At 46.8% G+C, this 13,660-nt stretch overlaps 1 protein-coding gene across 4 annotated transcripts in view; it reads left to right on the top strand.

The window, feature by feature from the left end:
- Positions 1 to 13,660, top strand: part of gatad2b (GATA zinc finger domain containing 2B) — a 57,505-nt gene that overhangs the window by 23,855 nt on the left and 19,990 nt on the right. For 3 of the 4 annotated variants that reach the window (XM_079523036.1, XM_079523037.1, XM_079523039.1), the window contains exons 2-4: positions 995 to 1,220; positions 7,926 to 8,208; positions 10,701 to 10,846. In XM_079523036.1, the coding sequence (XP_079379162.1) occupies positions 1,207 to 1,220; positions 7,926 to 8,208; positions 10,701 to 10,846 (443 nt within the window). In that variant the 5' untranslated portion in view covers positions 995 to 1,206. The remainder of the gene's footprint in view (positions 1 to 994; positions 1,221 to 7,925; positions 8,209 to 10,700; positions 10,847 to 13,660) is intronic. The other variant, XM_079523038.1, reaches the window with a different exon arrangement.

Below are 13,660 nucleotides of genomic sequence, written 5' to 3'. Positions count from 1 at the left end.
GTAAGCGGGGGCATCGGGTTTGGGGTGGGGGGCGGGGTTATGGGGGGTGAAGGGGGCTCTATAGGAGAAGAGAGCCACTGTTTTTTTTTTTGTATTAGCAGCTGACTGAAACAGTCATTATCTTATGTAAAAAAGATGGTCTTGGGGGGGGGGGGGGGCAACAACCGACACACACCGCCGAGCCCCCCCACACTGATTGGTGGGGGGAGGCATCCGTCCGTGGCCATTGTGTCGCTGTTTTTTGGGGTGCGCGCTGCCGCCCGCCCGCCCGCTGAGCGGCGCGCGTGGCCGCACTCTCTGCCTTCCTTCTCCTGTCTCTCATTAAGGGGAGGTGGAGACATGAGCGGAGAGGTTGCACTGGGGTGTTAACACTCCTTTTTTGTTCTCAGCAAATGGAGACCGCCGATGTGACTCTCTCCCCTCTAAGGCTGATGTAGGCTTCGGTGTGCAAAGGTGTTGTTCGCCTGTGACACCCACCCCCCTCCCCCTCCCCCTAAAAATAAATAAATAAATAGCCGATGTGCAAGCTCACGACTCTGTGAGCTTGTACGTTGGCTATTTGGGGGGGTTGGGGGTGGGGGGGGGGTGCACAGCACCGTCGCGTGGCGGTCCACAAATTAGGCATCTGCCTCTGCAGTGCTGCATCACAAATGAATCTCAGACGTACACTGTGTGTGTGTGTGTGTGTGTGTGTGTGTGTGTGTGTGTGTGTGTGTGTGTGTGTGTGTGTGTGTGTGTGTGTGTGTGTGTGTGTGTGTGTGTGTGTGTGTGTGTGTGTGTGTGTGTGTGTGTGTGTGTGTGTGTGTGTGTGTGCGCCATCAATCTCCATGATTCCGAGAAAAGGGGGGGGCAACAGTCTCGCCATCATTAAGATATCTGTCCTACGTTTCTTTTCTGTCTTCTTCTCATAAGAAAAAAATTATAATCAGGAAATGTCTGCTGGAGATGTTGATTGTTAATAGAGACGTTTTTCATTTATTTATTTTTGTTGCAGAACGACAGTGTGGAACAGATTAGGACGGTGCCAGCCAGCCAGCGCACAGATAATACCGAGAGATGAGGAGAGGCGATACAAGCGGCACCACAAGGAATAATACGCTAATAGGGAAGTGATTAAGCGATAAAAGGAGGCCAATTAAATCTCTACTTGAAATTCCAATTGAGGGAAATGCCTCAGTCGGCGACAAAAGACAAGAAGAGAAATCAATGCACATTCTGATGTAGGTCCTATTGGCTGGATGGGTGGATGGATGGATGGGTGGGTGGATGGATGGTTTGTTCTAGCTTTTTTCCCAAAGCACTACAATGCGTGTTACATTGTACACACACACACACACACACACACACACACACACACACACACACACACACACACACACACACACACACACACACACACACACACACACACACACACACACACACACACACAGAAGTCAAAAGTTTCATTAGAACAACATATGTTTAAGTCTCCCTCAATTATCACGTATTCACCTAATCACATTTATTATTATTTTTTGTATAATCATCATAATCGTTTCAATGTTGAAAAATGTTCAAACATTTTCCAAAAATAGCAGAAATAGCTGATCTACAACTTTTAGATTGGCTATGTCTGCTATTTATTTCTGCTTTTTTACTCATTTATCAGTATTCCTTATCAGCCTTATCAGACGACATCACACTGATAAGCACCAGCATGCGCGCGCAGGCCGGCAGCACAAGAACACCACCTCTCAGAAAAAGTTCTAACTGCAGTCACGTGTAAAAAATGCCCCATCCAACTTTCAGATGTTGTTTTTCTCCCAGTGTGGAGGAAGCATGATTAGGATTTTTATTGTATTCTCTCACTCTCTATATACCAATTCAGGAGTTGTCTGGCTACGAGAGACTATGTCCTACTAGAATCGATAAGAGAATTGATAAGCCAAAACCCTATGTTTTCCAATTCAATCACGTAGGAATCGAATCCCTGATATGATTCCCTGAATGAATCCCATCTGTTATTCATGAGTGGAGCTGGAAGTTCCGTTTTGAAGCACCACTTTCATCTCTGTGTGGTATTGTGTGCAGTGCTGTGTCCATTGTGTTTTCCCCCTAACTAATTAGTCAGTGTTTCCTGCCAGGAATTTCATATTGTTAAAACGTGTGTGATTGATCATGTGTGAATGTGGATTTAGGCTTGCTAAACTTGAACACATTTCCATGTGCAGCCCAGCCATAGCATCCTGGCAAATGACACATTTGCATACAGGATAGTTAGACTTCTTCAAAGATGTGTGAATCAGTTAACCAAAATGATTGTTCCATTTCACTTTATTTGCATGTCAATTAAATCGAGCTGTAGTATCTTAGTGGTGTAGCGAATATTGCAAACCAGGCCCATTGCAAGTTGCTGTACTCGTCAACCCTAAGCCATTCCAACCTATTAAAATGAGCCAGAGTTTGGTGGGTTCTGGGAGTATAAGGCCAAGTAGTAGCTGACCAGTTTGTTTTGACATGTCTGGAGGCGTTTACTAACCGTTTGCAATCTTTAGGATATCTCCAATCATACTGTCTAAAACCTCTTTGAGAAAGGGGATGGGAATTGTATGTAATGAACAGGAGGATGATGTCATCTGTGACATTAGGCTCCCCCTGGACTTTTACACATGGCACCATTAGCTGCAGTTTGAGAGTTTGTGCTAGCAGCACCATTCATAATACCAGCTCGAATGTTATGCAACAGAATGGCTGGAAAATGGAAATGAAGAGTTTACATATAGTACACATAGTACATGCATACACCTTCCCTAATGATTATATCTGGTTTCAGTATTTATTTATGGTGTATTGTCTCTATTATTAAGGTTATTGTAGCAGTCAATTTATATTGGGGGTCGGGAGGGGGCGGGCGGGGGTCCCGAGACGTTGCCAAAGCATTTCCGGGGGTCCCCGGCCAAAAACGTTGAGAACCCCTGCTTTAAAGGACCACTTCACCACTTTTCAACTTATCTTCATATAATAGGTCCTCACTAATGATCATGATAAAATGAAAAAAAAATTCAACTCAGTCTGTGTCTCATAGGAGGGCTGTGGGCAGTTCAGAAACCCATCCACCAGTGACATCATCGATGGGTAATCCAAGCTAATAGAAACAAGATAATCGGTTGGATGGCACTTACACCCGCCTTCTAATGAGAGCGCAAAATCTGTCTTGGAAGACCCATCCATCGACTAATCTAATATACGGCAACCTTCCCCGTGTTTCTTCACTGGTGCGATCCAGAAGAGCGCAGTTTGCCGGCCACTGCTACAGAGCTGACAATGAGGTTATATCTTCCCTTCTTCTCTGGAGTCCTGCCTCAGGGCGGACCAGAGGTAGAAAGCTGTCGTTCCCTGACACATGCTTCAGTAGGCAGGAACTGGGGGTGGCAATGAATAACCGGCGCTTCAGTAGGCAGGAACTGGGGGTGGCAATGAAGGACCGGGAAGTCTGGCGTAGCATTGTGGAATCCATGATCTCGACCGCGGTCAAAAAATGATGATGATGAGTTTTGAAAAGTTGCAATGGAAAAATGGAAGCCATCGTTCTCACGATAATAAAAATCTAAATTTTTGTAAAAAAAAATCTGCCTAACGATGATGTCACTGGTGGACGGGTTTCTGAACTGCCCACAGCCCTCCTATGAGACACAGACTGAGTAGAAAAAAATCATGCCATTTTATCATGATTATTAGTGAGGACCTATTATATGAAGACGAGGGGGGACCACCTGGAACCCCGTCAAGGACCACTGATGCGGTCAGGCCATGGCCCACAGCCTGCAGGGCCCTGTGCGAGAGACTATTTCAAATAGGTAGGTTGCTTCTGTCAAAACCGGATTCATAGGTCACCAATTTCAGTGTAACACAACACAGGAAGCCCCGCTAGTGTTTTTGGTCGTCCAACAGTTCCGTAACCACTCGGTGGGAGACTGGGAGGAGACTCAAAAGTAGCAGCCGGGGTGGCGATCGTGCTGCACGCGTGCGGCGGTGCGCTGAACGCACGCGCGTTCATTCACTGGGAACGCGAAGTGTCGTTCTTGATTGTGTTAGGCGCGTACGAATCACATGCACACTTGCGTGATTTGTGCCTTCTGAGTTGGTGTAGCGCCAGGGCCCTGGGAGGGGTTGATCCGTCACTGATGGTGTACACCAGTGTACTACATCCATCCTGCCCGGTGCTGAGCCTGTTGGTGCACTGCGCTCACACACATGCACCCCCACCAAACCCCCCCCCCCCCCCCCCCCCCCCCCCAGCCAGACTGTTGGACGGACATGCTTCCGTCTGTAATTGGGAACATTTCCTCACAAAGCGCTGCCTTTAGCTAGGAGACGGGGAGACGGGGGGTGGTATAGTGAGGGATGGAAGCTGTAATGTCTGTCTTGTCTGACAAACATTTTGACATCTTGTTCTGTGGAGCGCTATGTTGGTAACTGACAGCTTGTGGAGTAGTAGGGGACGGGGTTACGGGCGGGGGTGGGCTTTTGGGGTGTCTCAAAATACCTGAACTTTGAAAATTCTGTGGCTTTTCTGTGGTCTGGGGGTTTCTGAATAATTAGGCTCAAGCCTCAAACAAGTGCTCTGATTTGCCTGGTTAGCGGGTAACGGTCCACAAATACCCCCCATCTCCTCCATGCCCCTCCTCTCCCCTATGCTTTTTTTCCACTATTCACACATTTTATTTTAAGTAGCCTACAAATGCATTAAATTATGTAAATGATTTGTCATATCTGCCCTGTGAACCTTTTTTGTTTACGAATCTTATAAAAGCCAAACAGAAATGTCATGTTAATTCATAACGTTCCAATGTTCAACGCAATTGAATCGTTAATCACAATCACTTAAGCGACAATGAAATCGGCAGGAGAACATTTTGGTCATCGCGACGCCTCCCTATGTGTGTTGCAGCTGAAACGGAGGTGTAGTTCTCCGCCTGCCATGCTAACCAGCAGACCGCAGCGCACTGACACACCTTGATAGTAATGCACTTAATCTGAAGAGCGCCATCTCAGCTGACTGGAATACAAATGTAGCACGCTCCAGGGGGAATACGCACACACGCACACAGACACACAGACGTGCATGCACACGCAGCCGCCAAACAAAAGACAGTTCTCTTTCCATTGTGTGTAGTTCCATGTACGTCTGTGTGTGTGTGACTGTGTGTGTGTGTGTGTGTGTGTGTGTGCGTGTACGTGTGCTTGCGTGCGTGCGCCTCAGGCCATGCGAGGACGCGGCCAAGCATGCATAACCCGAAGCAACCAGCTACACACACGTGCAAGTACGCACGTACTCATATATGCGCGCGCGCGCGCACACACACACACACACACACACACACACACACACACACACACACACACACACACACACACACACACACACACACACACACACACACACACACACACTTTGTATGTGAGATGCTCAAACCGGAGCCAACTTCCATGCATTCCATCCACAAAATGTAACTCGGGGGGCCACATAGAACCCACCTGAAATAGCCGATCTACAAGCTTGCAACATGTTCCTTTGCGACACGTTGTGAGCTTGCAGATCTGCTATTTTCGGCACGCAATACCATTACATGACAAAGTAGGAATCAGGCTTGTAGACTACATGACGTCCATGTATACACAAAGGAACTTCATTCATATTGGATGACATATTCATATTGCATGACGCATTCATATTACGTATGAGAAATCAGTGTATCCTTAATGGCTTCTTTTCTGCCTTGTCATTCGCAGCGTTTAGCTGGTATCCCCCCTGTGCCAGAAGGGAGTTTTGATTGGTTCAGTGCACAGTCAGCCTACTTGACTCCCGACCAGTCATATGACTCAGCTAACGGCTTTAGTGAAGACATCATTGGTTGCCATCCGCATCTAAAAGTCTTCCTGCTAACAGTGTGGGGGAATGCTCAGGTCCCTAATGGGACGACAGTGTGGGGAATGCTCAGTCAGGACATCTACATGTTGTCCCTAATGGGACGACAGTGTGGGGAATGCTCAGTCAGGACCATCTACATGTTGTCCCTAATGGGACGACAGTGTGGGGAATGCTCAGTCAGGACCATCTACATGTTGTCCCTAATGGGACGACAGTGTGGGGAATGCCCAGTCAGGACCATCTACATGTTGTCCCTAATGGGACAACAGTGTGGGGAATGCTCGGGCATCTACTGCACGTGTTCCCTCCCCTCCAGCATCTACATGAGGAGACAACAGTGTGGGAAAACATGTTGTCCCATTGGGAAAGCACATATGTTGTCTCTAATGCCACTTTTACAACGGTCTACAGAAAACGAAAAAGTCCGTTCTCCCTGTTTATTCAGCATTTACACGGAGACGCAACAATGATTGAACATGCTGTAATGTGCATGCCAGGTAGCTAGGTGGCGGTGACGCACTGCTGGATAGACCAGGCACGCATATGTAGTAGAACCACTTACGTTCTACTTCCTCACAAGGCTGTATTTGTTTACATTCACCAATGCAGTGTGGTTCGCGGCTCGCTACATTTGTATTCGTAGGATGAACGGGGCGAGGGAGCGCTTGCTCATCCTAGGAACACCAAATATCGCCTATGGCTATGTACCAATGTAATAAACGGAAGCGACGTGAGCCGACGTGAGCTATGATGTCACACGTTTTGCAGATTCATCGTTTTTCCCGTTTATATGGAGATGGGGGGCAGAGCGTTTTCAAAGATTTCCACTCTGGAAGGCGTTTTTGCTTTGTTGCGTTTTCAACCCCCGAAAACGGACGTCTAAATGGACCCGTGCAAACGATACTTTATTTTGCCGTTTTCTATGGAAACCGTTCTCGTGTAAAAGGGGCCTAAATGTTTTTGGGGGGATGTCACGCATGCAAGGGGGCCGAGTGCTATTCTTAGCTGTGCATGCGTCTTTTTAACCCACTTCCTCATGCATGTCTTTATCCTCGCTCAGGACATCATCATCACCATCGTCATGGGCTGCTAATTAATTCATGTGATGAATGTTGACGTAAGAATGTTTCATAAGAATGCTCCGTTTAAGGGTGGGTACTAAGGAAGAGTGACACTGGCACACAACCTAAGTAGAAATCATGTTTAAACTAAACCCCAGCCCCTAAACCTAACCCTCTAAATATCGAATCCTAACCCCAAGATGTGTATTTGTCTAATTGCAAACAAACACACACACACACACACACACACACACACACACACACACACACACACACACACACACACACACACACACACACACACACACACACACACACACACACACACACACACAACTGTAACTCACAGCTCTGATTTCATTCTGAAGGCTTCACACTTCTGACTGATTTATATGTATGTACACTAGTATGCATGATCTGAGAAAACTTTTTAGACATCTGAAATATCTATTTTTAGTCTAGTCCCCACACAGGGGTATAGTGGCCAGTAGAGGGCAGGATGGGAACCGCGAGGTTCCCAGTTCGATCCCGGGCTCCCCCAGAGTTAGTGTTGAAGTGTCCTTGATAAAGATGCTGAACCCCTAATTGCTCCCGATGTGCAGGTTGGTGCCTCGCATGGTTTCATCGGTGTATGAATGAAGCACGTGAATGGGTGAATGTAATGCACAATCTATGTAAGGTACTTTGGATAAAAGCACCATTTACCTTTTAGTTGACTAAATATCAAGAAGATATTGAAGATTTTATTCAAGAGGAAGGACGGGTGGGGAAGGATAAACATATGGAATGTCACAACATAGCAGCTCCATATATGGAGATCTAAGGGTTTGAGGTCAGATGTAGAGTTGCTGGCCGGCAGCTGGCTGGCAGGGACAATTCCCCCCCACCCCCCTGGCCTCAAGACTTTAACACTGCTCTTACCGTGCGCTTTGCTTTGGTGTTCTTCCCAGGATGGAGCGCATGTCAGAGGAGGCGGCACTGCGTCTCAACCTCCTGAAGCGAGGCCTGCAGGAAGCAGCGATGGACGAGCGGGAGGAGGCGGCGCTGGCCAAGCGCCTCAAGATGGAGGGCCACGAGGCCATGGAGCGCCTCAAGATGCTGGCGCTGCTCAAACGCAAAGACCTAGCGGACCTGGCGGCGCTGGAGGGAGCCGCCGCCGCCCTCTCCGGTGACGGCGGGAAGGGACCCGGGGTGAGCACCGGTCACCACCACCACCACCACCACCATCCGCAGGTTAGTAGAGTTTGGCCTTTTTTCCATTAGTTAGTTTGTTTATTTCGAACATGCTGATGTTAAGAGTTGTTGTTTCCACTGCATTGTGTCGTTATGTTGCCCTGTTTCTTATGCATTGTTGTTTCACTCTTGGTATTTTACTATTTTTGCCAGGTGAAGCCTGGCTTATATTGATGCTGTTGGCTTTAGCGACTTTGGCGCGATCTAGTCATGATTGGCTGCCCGAGTCTGACCCCATACTCTGAAACGTTCTGACCCCATACTCTGAAACGTTCTGACCCCATACTGAAACGCTGCGCGGAAGTCTCTGTACTGCCGCAGCGCGAAGTGAGCCACTGACAACAGCGGCTAATGTTATGAGCTAACTGCCTGGAGCTACAAGAAAGGCATACCAAAACACAGTGATTGAACCAAAAGAACGTTGAAAACAACGAAACCACTAGCCGAGAGGTTGTGACAGAGAAACATACACATTCCTGACAAAAAAAATAGGAAATAAAAAGGGGGGACAGATGCACAACGGATAACGCTTGTTCACCTGGCAGTTAATGATATGCGTGTCATTCTTGTTTTCTTGTGTACAGCACATTGGTTCAACACCGTTGTTTTAAATGTGTTTTATAAATAAAGTGGATTGGATATATTTAAAATGGTGACAATGAGTTTGGCCCTGTTGACACGACAACATGTCCTGCAGAAAACCGCAAAAAATCATTTTACCAGGTGTGGAAGATTCCATTACACGTCAATTTTAGACCTGTACGTGTCCGTCGCAGTCGGCCACCGGCCTACTTGGGAACGATGCAACTTGGGAACCTAATGATATACGTTGTCATAGCACCCGTTTTAACTGTCAGCCGGTGTCCCACATGGTGTATGTGCCTGTGTGTGAAGACTGCAAACTGAAAAGTGTACTTGGCAATCAATTAGGCCCACTGGCAGAGCCTGACCAGAGCCTTTTGTGGTGGTTCTGGAGAACCGTGGGTCTGACCGACTCGATACCTGGCACTGCACTACCTATGGGGGTGTGGAACGCGTGTGTCGAATGTGAAGTTGGTGGGTCAAACGGTTCTCGAGTTACGTACATTACAACCATACACACACACCTATGCACGCACACACGCTAACCAAAAGCATGCACCCCACACGCACGCACGTACGCAGAGACGTGGCACATTTATAGTAGGACTAGACCTGTACGTGCCTGTCGCAGTTGGGAACGATGCAACTTGGGAACGATACAACTTGGGAACCTAATGATATACGTTGTCATAGCACCCGTTTTAACTGTCAGCCTGATGGGCGGTGCTGTAAATGAGGAGAAGATGAACTCATGGATTAAAGTTCTCAGTCGCCATGAGTCATTTGGATTCCACAGAAGCCAGCGTGTCTTCTGTGAAATTATGCTGCGCACCGGAAATTGCCGATCTTCAAGCTCACAACACGTCGCAGAGTGACGTATTGTGAGCTTGTAGATCGGCTATTTTCGGTCATTAGTTATTTTAAGATGAAAGACTATTTGAAGTGATCAAATTAGGATTAGAAGTTTAGAAGCATCTTCCATGAACATGAATGGTTAATGCCTCAAATCTGTGATTTCTTCAGCTGGTTATTGCGAACGCAGTGATTGCGAACGCAGTGAGCATTTACTATGAGACCCAGCAGATCATGTCTGTCTGTCTGTCTGTGTGTGTGTCACGCTGTAACACCACCCGCCCACCACCAGAGGGCGCAGCTGTATCACACAGAAAAACACACACACACACACACACACACACACACACACACACACACACACAACTTAACTTAAAAAAAAAACTTAACTTAAAAAAATCTTAACTTAAAAAAAATCTTCAAAAAAACGTAACTTAAAAAAACGTAACTTAAAAAAAATCTTAAAAAAATCTTAAACAAAAAAAAGAGAACTTAAAAAACCCCTTAAAAAAGTACGTAATTTATTCTAATTGTTATTGCAATTTACGAGCTGCGTTCGCTTCCCGCGTTCGCGCGTCTTACTTGTGTAGAACAGATGACGCCCCCATCATCCACAGAGTCTGATGGGGGCGTTGTGGGGGGGGGGGGGGGGGCCTACGAGCTGAGTTATAGTTCACGAGGTGAACTATAACTTATTAATTGAACCCATTTTGGATGGCAACGCATCTGTGTTGCTTTAGCGTTTAATCACTTTAACCATTATTTTAAACTTTAGCTGTTGAAAAATAGCAGATCTACAAGATCTGCTATTTTTGGAAAATCTTGAAAATGTGGCACAAAGCTTTGAATATATGCTTTCACAGTGAACGTTTTTAACTAAAATATTTTCTTCTGGGGGTCGACGGCCAAATACAGATAATTTTGGGGGTACTTGACATGAAATAGTTTGAGAACCACTGAGAATTATTCTTGAAAACTGTGAAGATTTAGAAGACATTTTATAGAATCTGGTCTCAGGTCTTAATGGGTTAACTATAATGACCTTGCATCATCCACAGAGCCTGATGGGGGGCGCTGTGGGCGTCTACGAGGAGAAGATGAACGGCAGCCTGAGGCTGGGGGGCCACGGGGGCCACGGCGGACCCGGCAAGAACGGCAAAGAAAACATCGTGGATGAACCAGTGGACATGACTGCAAGGAGATGGTGAGAGAGCTGATATCATCACTAATAATAATAATAATAACCACACTCATAATTCATAATCTTTCCAATTTGTTCTCACACTTTCACATTTCTTTCCTAAAACTTACATCATGACTCGTTCTCAATTCATTAGCATGAATCCAACATTTGAAAAGATGAACAAACAAAATAAACAAACATTCATTTCCACCACACTGATGATGATGATGAAAGTGCTGTCAAACAAGTCTATGAAGCTATCGATGAAATCTATGAACGAGTTTAATCACAATTAAACACCATGTTATACAATCAATCAATCAATCTTTATTTCAGAACCAGGAGGATCCATATCACAAACAGTAAATACAAAAATAAAAATAAATAAAAAGGTACATATATGCACATATCCCACACTGTTCAGTTTCTGACATACAGACATGTGCGCCAGTGGTTCCACAGTCTCGATGAGAACCTGAGTGAACTGCGTTTAGGGTCCGTTATTACAGCAATGATGTCGTTTATTGACTCAGATGCCCTACACATGAATCTGTACATAAGGTTACGTAGTACAGCAGAGCAGGTAGGGAAGCCCACTAGACATACAATGTCTAGTGGGCTTCCCAGCTTCATCTCTCTCAACTAATTGGCAGAGAAAACCGCGTTGAAGACCCCTGGTATACAGAATTACAGTAGCAGAAAAGGTCATGGGTGTCACATTTATTGTATATTTGTATGTCTTTAATGGCGATTACTTGTACGACCATTTATCGTGAACAAAGAATGTTTATATTCTGAATGTCCACGCACGCTGTAGCTAAGCTCCCTACAGTGCATGAAATGTCCCCATCATCCACACGTGACGTTTTGGACGTAATGCTCTAGTTCCAACGCAGCTATATAGAGACGGACGCCACATAGCTGAGTCCCCAAAGACACAGTGCCAATGTCACCTCCTCAACCAGGACATGTTCTGTCCTCCTCAACCAGGACATGTCCTGTCCTCCGCATGACAGTGGACCAGAGAGTTGAGATTTAGTTAAAACATTAAGACCTGAGGCTGATGCTACAAATGCCTGCTAAATCAGTGGTGCTCAAACGTTTTTTTTTGTGCCAAGGACCCCCAAAATGATATGTGTATGATCTGAAGAGGATTTGTGCCAGGGTCCCCCCAGAAGAAGATGTGTGCCAGGGTCCCCCCAGAAGAAGATGTGTGCCAGGGTCCCCCCCAGAAGAAGATGTGTGCCAGGGTCCCCCCAGAAGAAGATGTGTGCCAGGGTCCCCCCAGAAGAAGATGTGTGCCAGGGTCCCCCCAGAAGAAGATGTGTGCCAGGGTCCCCCCAGAAGAAGATGTGTGCCAGGGTCCCCCCCAGAAGAAGATGTGTGCCAGGGTCCCCCCCAGAAGAAGATGTGTGCCAGGGAGCTAACTATTTCCGTAGACAACGCCCTGGTAACGTCTGTCCCAACAGCCAGGAACCTTGGTGTTGTCCTGGACAGTCAGCTCTCGTTTAAAACTCACATCACAGCTGTCACTCGATCCTGTAGGTTCACACTCTATAACATACGACGAATTAGACCGTTCCTCACCCAGGAATCAGCCCAGCTCCTAATCCAGACAACAGTCTTGTCAAAACTTGACTATTGTAATTCGCTCCTTACTGGCCTACCGGCATGTGCACTTAAGCCTCTCCAACTGATCCAAAACGCCGCAGCTCGTCTGGTCTTCAACCAGCCAAAATTCTCACATGTCTCCCCCCTGCTCCGCTCCCTGCACTGGCTCCCAGTCGCTGCCCGCACAGAATACAAAACTCTGATGCTGGCATTCAAAGCAACCAAAGGTATGGCTCCCCCATATCTTGCAAGCATGATTGAACCCTACAAACCCTCCCGCGCACTCAGATCAGCCAACGCAGGAAAGCTGGAAGTACCCTCACTAAAAACGCCGGGACAACGCTCCACACGTCCCAAACTCTTCTCCCTTCTGGCCCCAAAACTGTGGAATGCACTCCCCGTTGCAATCAGAACTGCAGCATCACTCCCAATCTTCCGCCGTAGTCTGAAGACCCACCTTTTCAGACTCCATCATGGCCCATAGCACTTATCCTACCCCCTTAGATAGCACTTTTTAGACTTAGATAGCATTTGAAACAGACTTATAGCATGTCTTGTAGACAGCACAATAATTGCATTGTATGTAGTCATAGCACATCATAGTACATATGTATAGCATAGTATAGTATATATGTATATTTAATATGTATAGTGTCATTATATAGATATGTTCTAGTTACGTTCTTAGCTTACGCATGTTTCTTGATAAATGCATTTTATATATGTGATGTATTCCCATACTTTTGTTCTTGCCTAATGTAAGTCGCTCTGGATTAAGAGCGTCTGCTAAATGCCTAAATTGTAAATTGTAAATTGTAAGAAGATGTGTGCCAGGGTCCCCCAGAAGAAGATGTGTGCCAGGGTCCCCCCAGAAGAAGATGTGTGCCAGGGTCCCCCAGAAGAAGATGTGTGCCAGGGTCCCCCCAGAAGAAGATGTGTGCCAGGGTCCCCCCAGAAGAAGATGTGTGCCAGGGTCCCCCCAGAAGAAGATGTGTGCCAGGGTCCCCCCAGAAGAAGATGTGTGCCAGGGTCCCCCCAGAAGAAGATGTGTGCCAGGGTCCCCCAGAAGAAGATGTGTGCCAGGGTCCCCCCAGAAGAAGATGTGTGCCAGGGTCCCCCCAGAAGAAGATGTGTGCCAGGGTCCCCCCAGAAGAAGATGTGTGCCAGGGTCCCCCCAGAAGAAGATGTGTGCCAGGGTCCCCCCAGAAGAAGATGTGTGCCAGG

Source organism: Electrona antarctica (genome assembly GCF_951216825.1).
Source record: "Electrona antarctica genome assembly, chromosome: 15".
NCBI classification, from domain to species: Eukaryota; Metazoa; Chordata; class Actinopteri; order Myctophiformes; family Myctophidae; genus Electrona; species Electrona antarctica.
The sequence above is the reverse complement of the archived record's forward strand: the minus strand, read 5'-3'. Positions and strand labels throughout refer to the sequence as shown.